At 42.6% G+C, this 19008-nt stretch overlaps 1 protein-coding gene across 8 annotated transcripts in view; it reads left to right on the top strand.

The window, feature by feature from the left end:
- The first annotated feature begins 1074 nt into the window (after positions 1 to 1074).
- PRRC2C (proline rich coiled-coil 2C) overlaps positions 1075 to 19008 on the top strand; it is a 65112-nt gene continuing 47178 nt past the window's right edge. For all 8 annotated transcript variants that reach the window (XM_064720398.1, XM_064720402.1, XM_064720401.1 and 5 more), the window contains exons 1-3: positions 1075 to 1197; positions 14831 to 14998; positions 16044 to 16221. In XM_064720398.1, coding sequence (XP_064576468.1) covers positions 14884 to 14998; positions 16044 to 16221 — 293 coding nt within the window. In that variant the 5' untranslated portion in view covers positions 1075 to 1197; positions 14831 to 14883. The remainder of the gene's footprint in view (positions 1198 to 14830; positions 14999 to 16043; positions 16222 to 19008) is intronic.

Raw genomic sequence — 19008 nt, 5'->3', positions numbered from 1 at the left:
GGACTGGGAAAGGGCCGGGATAGGGCCAAGATGGGAACTGGCATGGGGCCAGGATGGGAACAGGGATGGCGCTGGAATAGGAACCAGGATGGGAACAGGGAAGGGGCCAGGATGGGGATCGGGAAGGGGATGGGATGGGAACGGGATGGGAACCAGGATAGGACTGGAATGGGGCCAGGATAGGGCCAAGATGGGAACCAGCATGGGATTGGGATGGGACCAGATGGGAACAAATATAGTACTGGGATGGGGCTGGGATGGGAGCAGGGATGGGACCAGGAGAGGGCCGAGGTGGAAACCAGGATGAGGCCAGAATAGGACCAGGATAGGGCCGGGATGGGGCTGGGATAGAACCAGGACAGGACCAGGATGGGGCCAGGATGGGGTTGGGACAAGACTGGGACAGGACCGGGATACAACCAGAATAGAACAGGATAGAACCGGGACAGGACCGGGATACAACCGGGATTAGGCTGCGATAGAACCAGGATAAAACCGGGATGGTTTAGCACGAGATAGAACCGGGATAGGATTGAGACAGAACCGGGACAGGACCGGGATGGGGCTGGGATGGGAACAGAGATAGGAACCAGGATAGGACCAGGATAGAACGGGACAGGATTGAGATAGAACCGAGATAGAACTGGGACAGGACCGGGATAGAAACAGGACAGGATTGAGACAGAACCGGGACAGGATTGGGGTAGAACAGGACAGGATTGAGACAGAACCGGGACAGAACCGGGACAGGATTGGGGTAGAACAGGACAGGATTGAGATAGAACCGGGACAGGACCGGGATAGAAACAGGACAAGATTGAGACAGAACCGGGACAGAACCGGGACAGGATTGGGGTAGAACAGGACAGGATTGAGATAGAACCGGGACGGGACCGGGACAGGACCGGGCTGGGGCCGGTTCCGCTCGGCCCCGCCCTCCGCGCGCGCCGCCAGGGGGCGCTCCTGTCCACGGGAGCCCGCGCGACTGCGGCACGGCGCTATCACGTGACCGGCGACGCGGGGGCGGTCCCGGCGGCTCGCGCTGTGCGCGGTGACGTCAGACGTCGTTGGCGCCCGGCTTGGCCGCCCGCCATCTTGGCCCCTGTGTGCGAGCGGCCGAGGCGGCGGCGCCGGGAGAAGCAGCGGCCCCGCCGGCACCGGGACCCGCGGGCAGCCGAGCGCCGCTCAGCGCGCCCGGTAAGCGGCAGGGCTCCTCCGCTTCCCCGCGGCGGAGCGCGGGCTCGCGTGGCGGCACGGCGCCGGCAGGAGCGGGCGGGCGGCCTGCGCCGCATGGCCCCGGGCGGGGGCGGCTTCCGCCCGGGCGGGCCCGCGGCCGGCGGGTGAGGGGCGCCCCGGGCCGGCACCGCCGCCGGGCGGAGCGGGGCGGGCGGCCGGGCCGGGGTTCGCCGAGCCGCCCCGCATTGGCGCTCGGGGCCGGCCGCGCCCCGCCGGGCACGGCCCGGGCCGCGCCAGGGGCCGGCGGGAGAGGCGGCCGTGCCGGGAGCGCTCCTGCGGGGCTGCTGCTTCCTTCTCCCGCCCTCCTTTTTGCCCTCCGCTTTTCTCCTTTTTCCAACAGCGCTCGGTCTGCTCCTTCCTCCCTTCTCCTCCTCTTCTCTCCCCCCTTTCTCTCTCTGGGGTTCCCAGGAAGGCGCCGAGCCCTGCGCGCGTTGGCGCTCGCTGCGCGCTGTGATTCCTCTGCAGGAGCGCGGGGGGAGCGCAGCCCCGGCCTGCGGCTGTAGAGGCAGAGCGCCTCGCTTTTCCAGCTCGGGATCCGCATCCCGGCCTCTCTGACTCCTCGCCTACGGTAAAAGGCGGCTCTGGGGGTGGTTTGGTGCGGGGTGAGTGAAGGAAGGCATTGTTTGTGCTCCCGGGGTCGGGGTGCGCTCTCCGTGAGGATGGGGGAGCGTGCTGAGATGACACGGCTGAAATTCAGGCAGCTGCTCTGCAGTGGGCATCATCCAGGGATGCAGGGATTGAAGATTTTTAGGCTAAAAAATAATTTTCAGGCTAAAATATAATAGTTTGGGCCTTCTTCCTGATAAAGGGGACGCGCACCAGAGCGTGGTGCTGAGCCCCGAATGGAGCATCATGGTTTTTCTTCCTTTTTGTGTTTCACGTGGATGTTCTGTAAATATATTCTTTGGTGGAATGTCTTGAAGTCAGTATTTTCAAGTATTTTTCTCCTTGTTGCCCTGATTATTGGGGTTAAATAGGTATATTCCAGCAGTATTTCCAACAGAAGGAACGGGGCTGTGATTTTTAATAGTTTTCTTCCTTGTGCAGTGAGGCACCTGGCCTGCTTGGTGTCTCATCTTCAAGAGCTCTGCTCAGACTAGAAACTGCTTCTGAAGGGGCAGGAAACAGGACATGATCTCATTTGTCCATGGAGGAGAAACAAAAGGACTGACCTTAAATACTGACTGCCAGGAGCTCTGTGTGCCTGTCAGATTTATTACTTTTTTTTTTTTAATTCTATAGTCTAGAGAATTTTGCTTCTGCATTAATTTTGTGGTGTTTTGGTGCAACTCTGCAACCATTTTGTGGAGAAGAAAGAATCTCAGAGTTTTGGGAGTTGGATGAATGTTAAGTGGGAAGGTGATGTGGGTTTGAGAGGTGACTCTTAAAACTGAAGTGAGAGCTTGGTTCTCTCTTAGAGGATTGAGGATCTGCCTTGCTGGGTGGATTTGCCTGTATGAATTTCTTGGCTTTTGTAGATAATAGGCCATGAAATATGTATAACTCAATATACAGCTGCTTCTGTGAGTCTTGCTAATATAAATATTCTGTGTCTTGGCAGTTTAGTAGCAATTTATAATATCTTTGCTCTCATTTAGACTTTCCATAATGGGAGCCCTGGTTTTTTTTTTGTAGAGCAGAATGTTGCATCAGTCTCCAGTTTTAACTTTTAACTCCAGTTTTTACTCCTGCACCAGTGCTAAGGATTTATGGGATGCACCTTCCATAGGTCCCTGGCCAAGTGAGCAAGGGAGGGATGATGCAATTCCAGAGGGAGCTCCCTGTGGGTTTGGGGCTGTCTGGATGAATTCTGGGTGGCAATTAAGAAAAAGAATGGAAACCAGAGCAGGATTCTGGTCTGTGAGGCCAATTTCAGCCAGGTGTCCTGCAGGACTGGGAATTGCTTTGCTCCAGGCTGATTTCCCGACTGAGGAATGGCAGGGATGTGAGAGTGGAGAGAGGGTAGGATAAATACCATATAAGGGGTGCTGTGGATAAAATGAGGAGATCAAAATCTCACCCAAGAGTTCAAGCCTTGCACAGTGTGCTCTTGCAGAGGAGGAAACCCTTGTGCAGTGGATTGGGATGTGAGAGAAGGAAAAACTTCAGAGACTCCTGCAGTGGTGGAGGGTTTGAGGAGGAAAAACTCCAGCACCTTCCCACTAGCTGAGGATGGATGCTGGGCTTGTAATGACAGCACTGCTGCTGGTGTTTTACTGGTAGAACCAGTTCATCCTCTGTAGGAAATTTTTCCTTTGCTGTGCTCTCGTTGTTTTTTGGGTTTGGGTTTTGCAAAGCTCATAGGTGAAAGCAGTGTGAAAATAAAAGCTGAAATTCGTGTGAGGACGTGGGAGAAAATAAAATAACACTGAGCATTGGTGAAATGAAAATGGAGTGCACAGGAGTCTTAAAAAATGCATCAAGAGCAGAGGAAGATGAAGCCCTAATAAAAATCAGATGAAGACAGCTTTTATGTCTCTGAAGAACAGGCTAACAGAAATAGACTGTTTTTATTACAAATACCTCAGCCATTACATAACATTCTAAGTCAATGCTAACGAGCTCGTCTGTTACACATTGCAAATACTGGAGGGAGAAACTGTTTAACATTCCCATTGTTCATGGTTTAAATTATCTGCCACTGCCTTGATTAACAGGCCAATTAGAGTGCAGAATCAGCCTTACATGTCTTCAGTCTGCAGCGTGATGGTGAGAAATTGTAACTGATGTTTATTTGGAAATAATGTGGGCTGCATTTCCAGGGTCTCCCAGCATCAGGGACAGGAGTGGCTGCACTTTGTGTTCAGTTCACAGAACTGGGTGACTGAGTGAAGAGGGGGTCTCTTCAATACCAATTCAATCCATGCACAGATGATTCCCAAGTGAAATGGCAGCCTTGCTGGGGTTTTACCTAGTTGGGCTGTAAATTGTAATTTGGCAATGATTAGGCTGCTCTGCTTGCTTAAGTTAGCAAACCAAACTTTGTGTGCAGCCCTTCCCAGGCTGTCCTCATGAAATGAAATAAATCTCTACACCTTGGTTTAAAATTCATATTTTGTAAACAAGTGACTGTTGCTAGATTTTATTGTTTGTAAATTTTAACTTAAAATTTCAATCTACAGTTAAAATTTTAAGGAATGCTTGCAGCAGTAATGATTTAAGATGCACTTAAAATGATTTGTACCTTCAGCTTAGGTGGAAGTGCAGCAACATTTGCTTTTTCAGTTAAAGACCTGATACTGCTTTAGGACTTCTGTTTCAAACTCACTGAAGGACCTCAGTCTTAATATCAATGAATTGATGCTTGCATTTTGAAAAAGAAATAAATAGTGATTTACAGGGCTTGTTTTGTAGTCATGTTTAGGACAGTCTGTGCACAGCAGAAGTCCTCTAATGAAAAGGAGCAAGAACATTTTTCCTTGACAATGCAAATAAGAAAGAGATGTATTTTAGCAGGAAAAGCTTGCCTTTGGCTTGTGGCATTTCTGAGTGGTTGCTTTGCTGGAGTCACCTTGGTTAAGAGATGTTTTTCATGCCAGGGATGAAGCCACCAGCACGGACAGAGCTTCGTGGGACACACAGAGCTCTGGATAACAAAAAGTTCCTTGCTAAGTTTTTTAATAATGTCTTGAGCCTGAATTGTTTACTGCATCCTGAAAGCAAAGTGTCAAGGGATGTGTGGGTTGTTTTTGGTTTTTTTTCTGAGCAGAATAAACAGAAGCAAGAGCAAGTGAAGATGTTAAAGCTGCTCTGCAGCCATTTGGCAGATGCAAGTTAACTTCCATGGAAAATGGATTCTGCATAAAGCTGCCTGTGCTGATAAGGCTTTTTCAATTCAGCTTCTCATCTTTTTTTTCCCCTTTTTTTGTGGTCAAACCCAGTCTAAAGCAGAGATGTGGAGTGTCCCTTGCTGTAATGAGCTGCTGCTGCCCAGAGCTGCTGTCAGCGTGCTGTTGGCAGCTGCATCTCCTCATGCTGAGCATTCCTCAGTGAACAGGGAGATGTGGCTGAGTCACAGGCAGAGGCATGCAGGCAGAGCTCCAGAGGAGAATGGGCAGCAGGTAGAGAGCCTGGCAGTGCCTGTCAGCTCTCCCCAAGCTGGACCACACCGAGGAACAGAATTCTGCCACCTTCATTTGCATTGCAGGGAGATTTTTGTGCTGCTGCTGACAGAGTGTTACAAGCTGGAGCATTTGGCAGCCCTGGCTCTCACTGTCACAGTGGGAGTATCTTAAAAACCTTCAAAATACGCTTTATTTAACATCTCTTTAATACAGACAAGAAATGGTGGGGTTTTTTTGATGTACATAAATCAGGTTAGGAATAATAGGAGTAATGGGCAGCAAAGAATTTGGACAAGGTGGGAAGTTTTAAATGTGGTGACAAGTAGCTTAAGTCATTACATAAGTGATTAGAGTAACTGTTTTAAACTTTTTTATATAATGCTGAGGTTGTACAAGAGTTCAAAACTGATTTTTCTGTAGGTTCTTATTGTTGAGTGCTTTCAGGTTGGACCCTTCACAACAAAATTACCTTGAGAAGATGAACAGAAAAGAATTGGGGGGAAAAGCTGGCAAAGAGGGGAATAATTTTGGCATGTGTGTTGTAAAGAAGAGGGGAAATCCTTAAGGATGTAGCCCTAGAATGGTTCTTGTCCACTCTCAGAATATTCTGCAGGAGCTCATGAACAGAGGAGCTTGCCTGACCATTATTTCAAAGCAACTAATAACAAATTTCCAAAATAAAACCTCTTACATGCAATTATTTAAACATTAATTTATGAATAGGGACTTTGGAAAAACAAGTATAAAATTTTTGACTTATTTGCAGTTGAGGTCAGGGATACTTTAAAGATACAGAAAAGCATCATGAGAAATCTGCTCAGTGTTGTTGTTCCTGGGGAAGAAATCTGAAAAAAGGTCTCACTTCCTCTGTGAAAAAAACATGAATTGTTTCATGGGGCTGGAAATTGTGGTAAACGAGTAGGAAATGGAAGTTTTGGAATGATTGAACTTTTTTCTCCTGGTCTGTCCTGCTCTCTGTCCACTGCCCAGGTTTACATGGGGTGGGTGGGAAGGGTTGGAATGTTCCACCAGCTCAGTGAGGGTTGGCAATAAAGAGATTTTTACAGCAAGTATTAAAGTGTAAGGGGAAAATGAAGCAGTGGAAAGATGGGCATTGGCTGTAAATGGAAGGATGCTCCCCATGTCACTCCGTGTGTGGGGAGAAGGATTTGCTGATATTTTTGCCTTTCCAGGCTTCTGCTGGGTGCTGTGGCTCAGTTGAGCAAGAGACAGAGTGGTGCTTGTGACAGTGTGCAGAGTGTGTTTGTAATTTTTTATGGGATTGTTTGTGATCCTAACCATTACCAGATGCCTTTACAGAGAGCTGCTGGAGTCTGGATAAACTGAAATCTAAATCTAAATGAGCTCTGAAGAAGCTTGGTGAATAGTTGTAATTTTTTTCAGTTAAAAATCTTTTCTGACAGGTAAGACAGGTCATGCTAATGTTCTGTATTCCCAGAAAATGCTGCTGTTTGAATCCTGCACTTTGATAGCAGGTACACAGCTTCTTTCTGCAAGAATTTCCCTTCATTTATTCCCTTATCTTGTGCTCTAAAATAGGCAGCAATTCAGTTTGGTGAGCTTTGAAGTTTTCTCATTCTTCCAAATAATGGAAATTTCTTTAATAAATGGGTTTTGCAAATCTTAAAAATAAGTCTCATTTGGCATCTGCAAGTTGAAAAGCTAATTGGGCAAAAGCACTTGCATTGTTCTGTTCCCAGAAATAATGAGAACTCTTATCATTATGATGCTCTCTTTAATTCTATAGAAACTATTCGGGGTTTTTTTTTTGGTCCTGGCTTTCTTCCAGAACTTCTAAACTCCTGCCTCAATTAAAAATTTACAATTTATGAAAGTTTCTTAACCAGCTGTGCGAAACTGGAAAATCAAAAATCTGTCTTGAGAAAAATTGGCTTAATGTTTGATGTGAAAGAAATCCGAAAAGACTTGTAAAGACATTGTCAGGCTAGGAAGAAATAAAATAATTTGCTCTAAAAGTGACCTGCCTCTGCCAGGACCAGGTTGGAGCATCCCAGCAGAGGTTAACTCAAAACCTAATTAAAATCACTTCTATCTAGATCTTTTAAACCAGGCATCAATATTTGTTTTTTGGCTAAGGATTTGAGCCTTAAAGCTGAGTTTGGACACCATGTATTTCACTTCTTCAAGGTACCTGACCACCAGAGTAGGATATATTTTCTGTATTTATATATGTATGTAGGATATATATTCTGTATTTTCTGTAGGAGTCTTACTTGCTTAAAAGTGCTGCTGCTTGAGGTGGCAGATGTTGGGCTTTTAGTCCAGAATACCAAAAAAACTTTGGTACAAGAATCACCAGAGTTTTAACAATTTTTCATTATCTAACCTCTGGAAATGCAAAGAATTACCAGACACAAAATTCTCTGAAGGGAATTCCTTAATTTGACCTTGTTTGATATTCCACTTGGAAAATCAATATTTTTTGAAATCAATTTCTGTTTGAATTGTAAAGTTATCATTGCAATAGAAATAGCAGTATTTCATTATAAAGCTACAGCAGGCAGGGATATTATATCTAATGCATGTGCAGTAATGAAATTTTTAGGGAGGAACTTCCTAATTTCAGCATTTTATTTTAAGACTAGCTGTATTTATCCTTGAGTGCATCTCTGAATTGTCTCCTTAGCTCCTTGTAAAAGGCAGAATCAGTGTAAGGGGTGTCTTGATGAGCAGCTTCACTTGGTAGAAAGCTTCAGACCAAACTTGGGCCATTGGTTTGAAACATGGAACAAAGAGACAAACATTGAAAGCATTGAATTCCTGGATAACTGCATTGTTGGAGGTAATATTTAAATAGTATTTATGGGGATATTGAACAACTTTATTTGTTATTCTGACTATAAACATGCAAAAAAATGCAGTGAGTGAAATGAAAACTGCTTTATTTCCACCCAGAGTTCCTAAACAGCTGCACTGGCATCATTTCTGCCTGTGAGGGGAGGGAGTGGGACCAGAATCTCTCACTCACCTGAGGTCAAAAAGGAGATTTCCTAAGCACTGGAAACACCAGCAATGATCTGAGCTGAAAGCAGCTGTGTGAAAGTATGGAGTGCATTTTTGCCAGTGTGAGTTTAACCTGTCTGTGGCTTTTTAATCCCCTGTGATGTGGACACATTTAAGTCACGCTGATTCTCATTGAGCCTGCTGATCAAGCTGCTTTTGGCAGGGCTGTTCCACAGGAATATGGTTGCATTGAAATATTCATGCACATACAGATATTTAAATCTATGGTTAGAGACAAATTTAACTTTTGCTGTACTTGGATCTGTGAGGTTTTTAATTATTTTTTTTTTTAAATTTAATAGAACTGACATAATTTTTTTTTCTGCAATAATCATCCTAAAAGTTTCTTTGGTGCCATGTTAGCCTTAAAATGCTCCCAACAAAAATTCCCTGAGCTGTTGTGGTTTGTTGCTGGTTTTCCTGTTGGAAAGCCAGGATTTAGTTGATTTCTCCCAAAAAATGGGTTCCACAAGCTGCCTTGCAGCCTTTCTAAGGCAGCAGATTTACTTTCCCTGTAGATTGCTGGTTCAAAGTAACACATGCTTTGAAGTAATTTCTGAGCAGAGTTTGTTTTTGTGGGTGGCTAATTTGGGTTGCTTTTCATTGCTTAGCTCTATTTAGATTGCTGTTAAACTGATGCTGACATATTTGTGGATGGCCATTTCTGGCATCCCCAAATTCCATTTTTATAGGATAATGCCCTGAAATGGCTGTCTTGTGTCATGGTGTGTTTCCCACCTCACAGACTCAGCTTTGGTGCAGGTTTGGAAAGACTTTCTTAGGCTTTAAAGAAGAGCTATTTGAGGAATAATTGAACTAGCAAAGCCTGCTAGTCTCAGGATGAAGTCTTGATTCTGAAGAGCCAAACTAATTTTGATTTTTTTCCATTTGATGGCTCTTAACTCTTCTGTAGATTGTGTCCATCCTCCAGCTCCCCCAAGGGGGTGATGGGTACATGGAGATGGTTATTAAAGAGTTTTTTTGTCCTTCTTAGCTGCCAATCTCCATGGATTTTACAGAGTCCATGCAATCAGTGCTTTGTGCTGGAAACCAGTGAGCCCAAAATCTAGAGATGGAAGAGTGAGACTTCCTAAAGAAATGAAACTTGTATGGAACCAAGATCTCTTCAAAATTTTGAGGAGTTGTTCTTGTAGGCCATAGAGCCTTGATGGAGATAGATGAAGGAAGAGCTTGGAATCCCCAAAGTTTTCCTGCAATTTTCAGCCTGCTTGATAATGAACTTTCCTTCAAGAGCCACTTGCAGCAAAGGGAAATCCTGATTTCAGAGGCTTTATGAGATACTTACATTTGACAGAGATTTATTTGCTAGAGTATTACCAGAGGTTCTCCAAGCTTGTTTTTGTGTCATATTAAGCTTGAGAGTGCTGCAGTTCTTAAGAATTCTTAATAGTGAGATAAATGGCCAGAGCTTTTGTGTATTTGTTTAGTTGTTATGTTTTTGTAAATAAAAATTGGGCTGAAAATGGTGGTTCCAGAGGTGAAGATATAAAACCATCAAGAAGAGATTGTTGATAAACATCCATGTCAGAGAAGTATTTAATTGTAATTCCATTTTTTATCTGTGTGCAACCTTCCCTCTTCAAAGCCACATCCAAACCCCATGTACTCAATAATTGCACAGTATTTTGGAGTGTCCTTTTAAAATCATAGGATTCCATGAGACTGGGTTACAAAAAGCACAAAAAAAGGCTTTCTTGGCTTCCAAGTACTTTGATTCCAGTGTCCTCTGGTTTTTGTTTTAAATTGGCATTCTCTTTCTGTAATTGATTTAAACTGGTCTCTTTTCTGAAGATCACACAGTTGTTTTTCAAGAATTCATATCTAGCTGGAGATTATGCTTAGATTTTACAGTAGTGGGCAATTTCTTCAGTTCTAGAATCTAAATGTGCCAGACTTACAGTTGAAATGAAAACCTTGTCTAAAATTTTTAATGCCACATTTTTATGTGCAGTGAAATTTTTTTTGAATTTGATTTGGGAGCATCTGCCTCTAAAACCAATGGCATATGTGATTGCCATAAAAAGTTTAATTATATATATATATGTGTGTGTATATATGTATGTATGTATAAATAGTAGGCTGAAGAGGTGTGGGCTGGGGGTTAAGATGGAAGGACTGTATTAAATCTAACTGTAATTCTGCTGAAGAAATCTCTGGACATGTTGCACTAAAAACCAGACCTTTTTTGTCTAGGTAGGGGTTTAAAAATACAATGTATAAAATATGGTTTGTCATCTGGTCTGACAAGAAATTAGGAGTCAAGTTAGTTGTTAAATGTTTTATACTTCTTGCAACTCAGTCCTCAGAAGTGACTTCAAAATATGGAATATTTTTACCTTGTTTAAGTAATTTTTTTTCTGAAGCAGAGGTGACACCTTTTTGAGGCTGCAGTTGTTCCTAATGGAACATTATCCAAAGTTTGCAGGAGTAACAAATTGTGTCATTAAATTCTAAACAAGTCATAGAGGTGAGTTCTAAAATCATCAAGAGAGCTAGAAATTTAGTGGGATATATGTGGGGTTTTACTATTAAAAACACATTTTTGTAGTCTGGAACCCACTGCATTCAGTTTGTTCTTTACCAGCTCTAAATGTCTAAGAGGGCACAAGTAAATGTTCCTTAACAGAGACCAGGATATTCAGAATTTGTGGCAGCCCCTTTGTGTGCTATTTTCTGTACAAAAGTTTCTGAGTTCCTTGAGGGTTTAAAACAGTTGGAGTCTGAAAAAATAGTCTGCTACAGAAATTAGAGTAATAATTTTTACCCTGAAATCTTCAAGGCACAGTGATTTAATAACATTGCAGAGCAGGTTTGCTCCAGAATTTTGGGAGCACTGTGCTCTCTGTAGCTGTGCATAATAGTAACTGTAATATCAGGTCTAAATATACTTAAATATATATATATATATTGTAAATTATTGAGTATATTGACCTGCTGAATTGAAATTATTTATTTTGTGCAAGTCAGATTACTGAGGAATGTGCAGTTTTAATCATTGTAAACCAGTTTATTTTCCTGTGTAATACAAGTTGGGGAAAAACTTGTCAAACAGAATGAATTTTAATGGTATAAAAGGCTTAGAGCTCAGCTGTAATGAGCAGACTAATTTTTTAAATTCAACATAAAAAGGGGTATTCAGGGAATGTATTTACTGCCCTGTTCTTGGAGCTGTCAGACGTTCTAGGAAGAGCAGTTGTTACAGTGAAGGTCTGCCCAAGTATGAAATCTGGATTGCTCTGGAAAAAAGAGTGTTATTATGATGAAGATTTTCCATATTTCACCTCTACCAGAGGTGCAGGCTTTGGAAGAATATGACAGAAGATTATTTTAAACCACCCTCAAGCTGCTTTCTGCTTGCTTTGTCTGTTTCTGTTGAGTCTTTGCTGCCGTTAACAATTTTGGGGGTAAAAAATGACCCGAGTTGTCTTTTTAAAATTTATTTATTTTATTTGCCAGTTTTTTGATTATTCACCATTATGAAACCACTTGTTGTTACAAGCTCTGGCTGGGATGAGTCTTGGGCCAAAAATTAAAGTTGTGGATGAGCTGTTTGCACTGGAAAGAACGTGATACAGTTACAGGCTCACCTGAAAGCTGCTTTGCCACCCTCTGCACTGGGCAATTACTGCCCAGCACCTTCTGTGATGCTCCAGGATGATTGTTGTGGACTCTTTATCATAAATACAAAATCTAGATTCCAGACTTGGCTGCTCGGCTGTCCCTCATCTATCCAAAAAAACAAACTACACTGCAAGGTTCCACTGGGAGCCAAAGCTCAACACTCCAATATCTTGACAGGAAAAAACCCACCCAGTCTGAAAGATGAATGATCTTATCTTTGGAGTTATCAGGCAACCTTTCACTCTTGGTTAGCTGCAATCCAGCATGTCAGGCTTTGCCCAGCACTGTTATTCATGGCCACACTGCTGCTTCTGCCTGATCCAGGCAGACTGGTTTAGCAGGCTGGCTCTGCTTCACACATGGGGCTCTGCACTGTCGGGTTTTCGGCTGTTTGAAGGGCCTGGAAGGGCCCGAGGTGGCCTTGGGGCAGCCCGCGTATCAAAGGACGAGAAGAGGCTTCAGTTCTTCTTTCGGTTTTTATGTTTATTAATTGTTTATCTAAAAGATGTTCTTTCAGCCAAACAGAGATCTGCTCAGCAGTCAGCCATGAGCACACTGTGCTGCCCTCCGGGGCAGCCACCTATCTTTATACCCATTGTTACGTGTACAATATTTATCATTTTTCCCCAATACCATTTATTCTTATTGCTGGGTGCACTTTCAGTAATAACCAATCCAAAAATGCCACCAACACCAAAGAAGATGGAGAGAAGAAGAAGAAGGACAGGACACACCCCAATTCCTCCATCTTACTTCTCTAAACCCCCCTGTACATAAATCCTAAACCCTGTGTCTCACCCTCTAATTAACTCATCCCTTCACCATTCACCCTGGTGAAATCCTCCTATCCTCATACAGGTGTCATCTCCTGTGTAGGATCAAAGTCCAGCCACCAGACACTTCTGGAACATTCCAGGACTCCCGGGCCCCCCAAAGGTGGTCTCGGTGGCTCAGCACCTCAGGACTGAGATCCTGAGATCCCACACTGCACTGGCTTTTTCTGCTGGAAGGAGATTCAGTTTAGCAGAAGGAGTTCTGTGAAAGGGCCTGGCAGGCTCTGTCCCTTCCACTCCTCTGTTCCTCTCTGTTCCCAGCCTTGTATTTATGATAGAAAATCCACCACAGTTATCCTGGAGCACCACAGAGGGGCTGGGCAGTGACTGCCAGGAGCACAGGGTGGCAAAGCAGCTTTCAGGTGATCCTGTAACTGCAATAATTGTGCTCACACGTTCTTTCAGAGGCAAACAGCTCATCCAGAGCTCTGATTCCCAGCCCTGTTTCACCCTGCTCCCGTCCTGCATTTTGTATTTTTGGATGACACATAAAATAACTGTTGGTGTAACAGTTGCTGTTGAAATAGCCAAGTGCTGACTAATCTGGGAGTTGCTGCCTTTTTCTGAGGGGAGAATATTTTCTTGGCCCCATACAAGGCTGGAGATTGTCTGCATGGATTGTAATAGAACAGCTTCTGGCCCAAGTTGTGCTGAAGCTGAGCCATCCCAAGGTCATTTGCCATCTTCATTTCTTTTCAATCATGGCTTGGAAATTGAGGTAGAAGGCAGAGGAGGATGGAAATGTTATCATACCTGTATAAATTCAATTTCCATGGTATTTGACATTGCTGAATGTCTGTCATGACCAAGTAGGTGCTTTGTCCTTGCAAACTCTTAATCCATGAGCACCTTGCATGGGAACCCCATTCCCTTTGGAGATCTGGGAGTTTGATCACTGAAAGGTTTGAGCAGGATATCTTGCTTCTTGCTGCCTGCTTTTAGATTGAAACACAAGTCTTTGAGCATATATAACTCTTCTGGAATTCATATAGGAACAGATGAAAAATTGTTGTTGTAAAGAGGGTGGCAGGATTTTTGACTGTGAGGAGAAATCAAGGTGTATAATAATGTTCTGTTTGAGTGAATGCTCGCTTGTGTTCCTGCCTGGTGATGAGCAGCAGCTCTGCAAGTTCCTTCCAAGAACTTGTAGAGAAGGATCCCAGTTAATTACTGGGTTCTTTCTCTCAAGGCCTGTTATTCTGGAGGGAGGAGAGCAATGACCTGCTCCCAGAGCCCTGTAATTTACTGCTGCAGGAAGAATAGTGGAACTCCTGGTTTAAGGAATTCTCGCTCTCCTCCTCTGAGCAGACTGTGTTCTGGTTTTGACAAACAAAAAATTCTTCCTCTGTGTATTTAGTGTCTCTGGCTGCTGTGTTCGTGATGGTTTTAATTGGAGAAAAAAGAAGCAGATTCCAGAAATACTGTACTGCAGTAACTGTTAATTGTCTCAGTTCTTGGCTTTGGGATGGGTGAGGTCATTGAGCTTCCCCAGTGGGGAAGGAGCTGCTGGTGGAAATTCTGTGTGTCTGTGGGCTTTGGGATTGGCTTTTTATTATTCATTTTCTAGTGAAATCATGGATGGTATTTACTATTTTATCAAATTTAACATCAAACCAGTGTTTGATGGTAATTAAATGCTGACCCTCCTGATTTTGTGACATTTATATTGAAGAGATAGAAATACTTTAAAATTCCTGATGTTACGTAAGGATAAGGTTTCTGGAGTTAATGCATTCCTTGGCATCCTGCAGAATTCTTAAATGAAACAGTGCTAATGGTGTTAAATATGCTGTCCACTTGTGCCCTCTGAACTCTGACTTCAATCTTGGCTCCTGTTCAGGTTGTTTCACTTTTGTGTTGTTTTTCTCCACAGGCAGATTTTGGTTCAGGTTGTTTCACTTTTGTGCTGTTTTTCTCCACAGGCAGATTTTGGTTCAGGTTGTTTCACTTTTTCTCCACAGGCAGATTTTGGTTCAGGTTGTTTCACTTTTGTGTTGTTTTTCTCCCCAGGCAGATTTTGAGGAGCGAAGGGAAGGTACCGGACTCGATGAGTTTCCAGCGAAATGTCGGAAAAGTCAGGCCAGAGTACAAAAGCAAAGGATGGAAAAACAAAGTATGCAACACTCAGTCTGTTTAATACTTACAAGGGAAAGTCACTGGAAACTCAGAAAACCACAGGTGAGTAAGCTCTCTTTAGAGTTGCATTCTTGCAGTTTCATCATTACTGCAGTGCTAATGAAGAGTGCAGAGTATATGAGCACTTAACCACAGCATGGATTTTCATAACTGCTTGGTGCAGGTTGGGGAAGGCAGCATTCATTAGAGCTTCTGCTTAGCTGTAAGCAGGAGTGCCAGTTCAGAGAGACAGCATTTGCAGCCTAGTAGGAAGTAGAATGTGGGTAAATAAAGATGTGCCATTCCCCAGCTGTGCATTTTACTGCATTTACATTTGCCGTGCTGGAAATGTTTAATTAAGGAAAAGGCAATGCTCACTTAAGCTTAGGGACTTTGATTTTTTGATAAACACTGGATAAAACTTACACTGATATCTTGACTAAGGTGACTGTGAGCCTGCTTTTCATGAGTCATTGAATGGAGAACCAGGGGGAAGTGATGTTCTGAAGGTTTTGAACTTGACAAAGTTGCCTAAATTGTTTGTAAAAGAGAAAAAGAGTGCCCAAGCTTGTTGAAGGTTGCCACAATATTGTTTTTTACCCAGGGCAGTAACTTGTGCTTGCTGCCTGAGCTGGGTGCTTGGTAGGTTGAGTGTCCTGTGGGCTGCATTAGCTTTGTACTTGTGGTCTGGAGTAAATACAGTTTGTAGGAATGGTTTTGCAAGGGCAGCATCTGCCAGCTGAAATTTGCAGCAATAAAGAAATGGGCCAGACCCATAGGGGTATTCCTGGACTCATCAATGTACATTGAGCTCCAGGAGAGCAAGAGAATCATGCTTGACATTAACATCATGTTGTAAATGGCTTTTTTAGCTTTCTGTCACTGAAATTTGTGTATAATTCTGGAATAATGACTCACTGCTCAAAAAGTACTCAGGTCTTCCCAAACCATGTGTTTTCAACTCCCTTCTTTAAATAATAAATTTTCAAGCATTTCAAATTTTTAATTCTTAACACTCTTTAAATTTTTCTGACTTTCTTACAAACCATTTTTATGTAGCTCTGCTTAAACAGAGTTGTTAACTTGCACTTTGTGTTCTGGCACCCAGTTGCTGCACGCCATGGATTGCAGAGTCTTGGAAAAGTTGCTATTTCCAGGAGGATGCCTCCCCCAGCTAATCTGCCCAGCCTGAAAGCTGAGAACAAAGGCAACGACCCCAATGTGAACATTGTGCCTAAGGATGGCACAGGATGGGCTTCAAAACAAGAACAGCACGAAGAAGAGAAGTGAGTTTGCACCTCTTTTTGCACTGAGAATTATTCTGGTTACTCCATTTCTTGCTGCTTAATGTTCAGTGTTCTGCAGTCACATAAAGAAACTTTTCTCCTTTAAGCTTGGATTTCTGTGGAATTTAAAAAATAAAATAAAAAAAAGAATTAACGCTAGCTTAGTTTGTAGGGCCATTTCTGTCAGGTTTATCCAAAAGTGTGAATTGTCAGGACCTGGGAAGGAATTTGCTACATTGGAGTGTTCTCAGTGTAGCTGTCAGAGAGGAAATAGCACCACTATTAATTTCTGTGAAGCAGAATCTTGATAGTAGAGAGATATTTAAAAGAAAAACCTTGCACAAGAAAACCCTCCTCACATTTAAGTTGAAAATGATCTGCTTATAAATTCCATATGAGGGGAAGAATGAATTTCCTTGGACATGTAAGTTTTGATGTCTGCTGACAGGAAATACTGCAGCATGTTTTTGTAAGATCAGTGTCATCACCTTAAATAAAATTCTCTTAAAACCCCAAGGAACACAGCAGGAAAATTAGAGAATAGCTTGCAATTTCATGAGAATATGCAAAAATCAGCTTAATTGTGCTTGTGCTGTTTTGAGGAAACTCAAAAATTCCTGATTTGCATAAGTGTAAGTCTCTGCTTTATTTTCCTAATGATTTTTAATATTTGCACTTTATTTTTTTTTTGCTAGAATGCCATAAATTTTAAAGACTTTCAATTTTTTTTTTATCTTAAGCTCTACACTGTTGTTGCAGACTCCTCCAGTATGTGAAATAAAAAGACACAATTGTGGCATTGTATACCTTGTATGATACAAATTTCCCATTCTCAGTGCATGATTTGTTTCACACTTGTACAACTAAAGAAAATTGGATGAAAGGATCAGAGAATCTTAGAATATGCTGAGTTGGGAGAGACCCATCAGGGTCATGGAGTCAAACTCCTGGTCCTGCCCAGGAAAAAATTAAATGGAAACTTTTCAGCTTCTAATTGGAAAGTATTTTAAAGCAGTTCTTTTTTGCCATGTAAGCCTAAAATAGGATGTGATTCTCACTGCTCAAGGTTTAAATGTTAATTCTTTTCATACAAATTGCTCTGAAAACTCTGAAATTTAGGGGCAGTGGTTGTATGTTCCTAGTGCTTGTGAAAGCAAAAGATGAGGTTTAAAGGTTTCCTCCCTCATTTTTCTCTCCCTTTACTTTTCTTTGTGTACATTCCTACATTGAAATACCTATTTTAGACATCTCCTTAAAAAGCCGATAGACTTCAGGAATATAGTGTTGTATTTAACCTTTTATTTTAAACTTTTGAAACTGCAGAGTCACAGTTTCCTTGCCTTTGGTATTTTAACAACATCTGTCTGTGCTTCAAGGTCCCTTAGATTTTCCCTGTTAAATCTGTGTTGTGCTGGTAGCTTGTCTGACTAAAGCAGGCTTTGCATGGCCGTGTGTTAGGGGATAGCAGCAGTTGTTCTGTTTACAAACAAACGAGTGACTGCCCCTTATCTGCAGCTGGGAGTTGGTTGTATTTCCATATGTATTATTCTGATAAAGGCCTCAGAATCCAGATAAAACTAAGGAGGGAGGGATTGTTCCCAGGAACAGGTGTGTATGCCCAGGCCATGAGGAAATTCTCCTAAATTCGAGCATCTGATGTGTTTGCTCAGATCTTGAGATCATTTGTTTGACTGCTGCTGTGTTTGTGATATTTCAGTGTGCTTGAAATGCTGCAGTTTACATGTGAAGTGTTTTATTGTTCCTCTCAGATAAAGGTTACATCTTGATAACAGCTTGCTTGAGTTTATTGCATTTTCTCTTGTATCTTTGCACTGGAGTTCACATGAATTCGTTATTATGAAAATTAATTACTTTACTGCTTTCTTGAGTTGCCACTCATTCCTGTGGGTATTGTTTCAGTCTCTTTCTTGGATAGTGCAGGCAGGATTTGATAAATTCAGCTGAGTTCTTTCACTCACCCATATTTGCAGGGCAGTGCTTAGATAATTAAAATTCTAAATGGGCTTGTATATGAAATAGGGGAAATGCAAGGAGTAGCTTCTTTAGCACTCTTGTTCCTCGTTTCACTTGTGTCACAAAGTTCAGCCATATAAGTCATAAATTCCCCAAAGCCTGCTGTAAGAAATGCAAGTGAAAAACAGAAATAAAATGAGAACTGGGGTTTTCCCCTGAGATTGTATTACTCTCTTGGAACATGAAAGTTGCATTTTGTTATCCTTATGAGAAGCTTGTGTGTTTGTGCCCAGCAGTGAGGATTTTGATATTTGCCTCTCTGTCAGTTCTGAGAGTCCTGTGGAGTGCTTTGGGTTGATCACTGCAGAACCCAAATGGAACTGATTTCTTACTAGTAGTCCTCAGAAATTTAGGATCATTTTAGGATCTACTTCAGCATTTTTAGTTGTTTCTTGTCAGTGAAGTGACATGATGCCACACTGCTTCTCTCTTCACTGGTGTATAAGTGATTCTAGGCTACAGGATTTACCTCATAATTGCTATTTTATCAAAAGGTCCCACTAAGGAGTCTTAGTTGGTTTTAGACACTAATGCTGTGAGTCTTAAGTTACCTCAATATGCAGGTTACAGAAATAACCTTTATAGAAAGAGATTGAACAAATGACTGAATCTGCTGACCAGGAAGGGCTTGTGGCTGGGATTTTTACATGGACAAAAAGAGTGCTTGTGCCTCTTCATTAACATGGTGAGACTTGAGCCCATTTCTTAAGACTTGATGTCTTAAGCTTCTAAGCTTCAGTTCATGGTACTCAT

The sequence above is a fragment of the Zonotrichia leucophrys genome, chromosome 8 (assembly GCF_028769735.1).
Source record: "Zonotrichia leucophrys gambelii isolate GWCS_2022_RI chromosome 8, RI_Zleu_2.0, whole genome shotgun sequence".
In the NCBI taxonomy this organism is placed as follows: Eukaryota; Metazoa; Chordata; class Aves; order Passeriformes; family Passerellidae; genus Zonotrichia; species Zonotrichia leucophrys.
The sequence above is the reverse complement of the archived record's forward strand: the minus strand, read 5'-3'. Positions and strand labels throughout refer to the sequence as shown.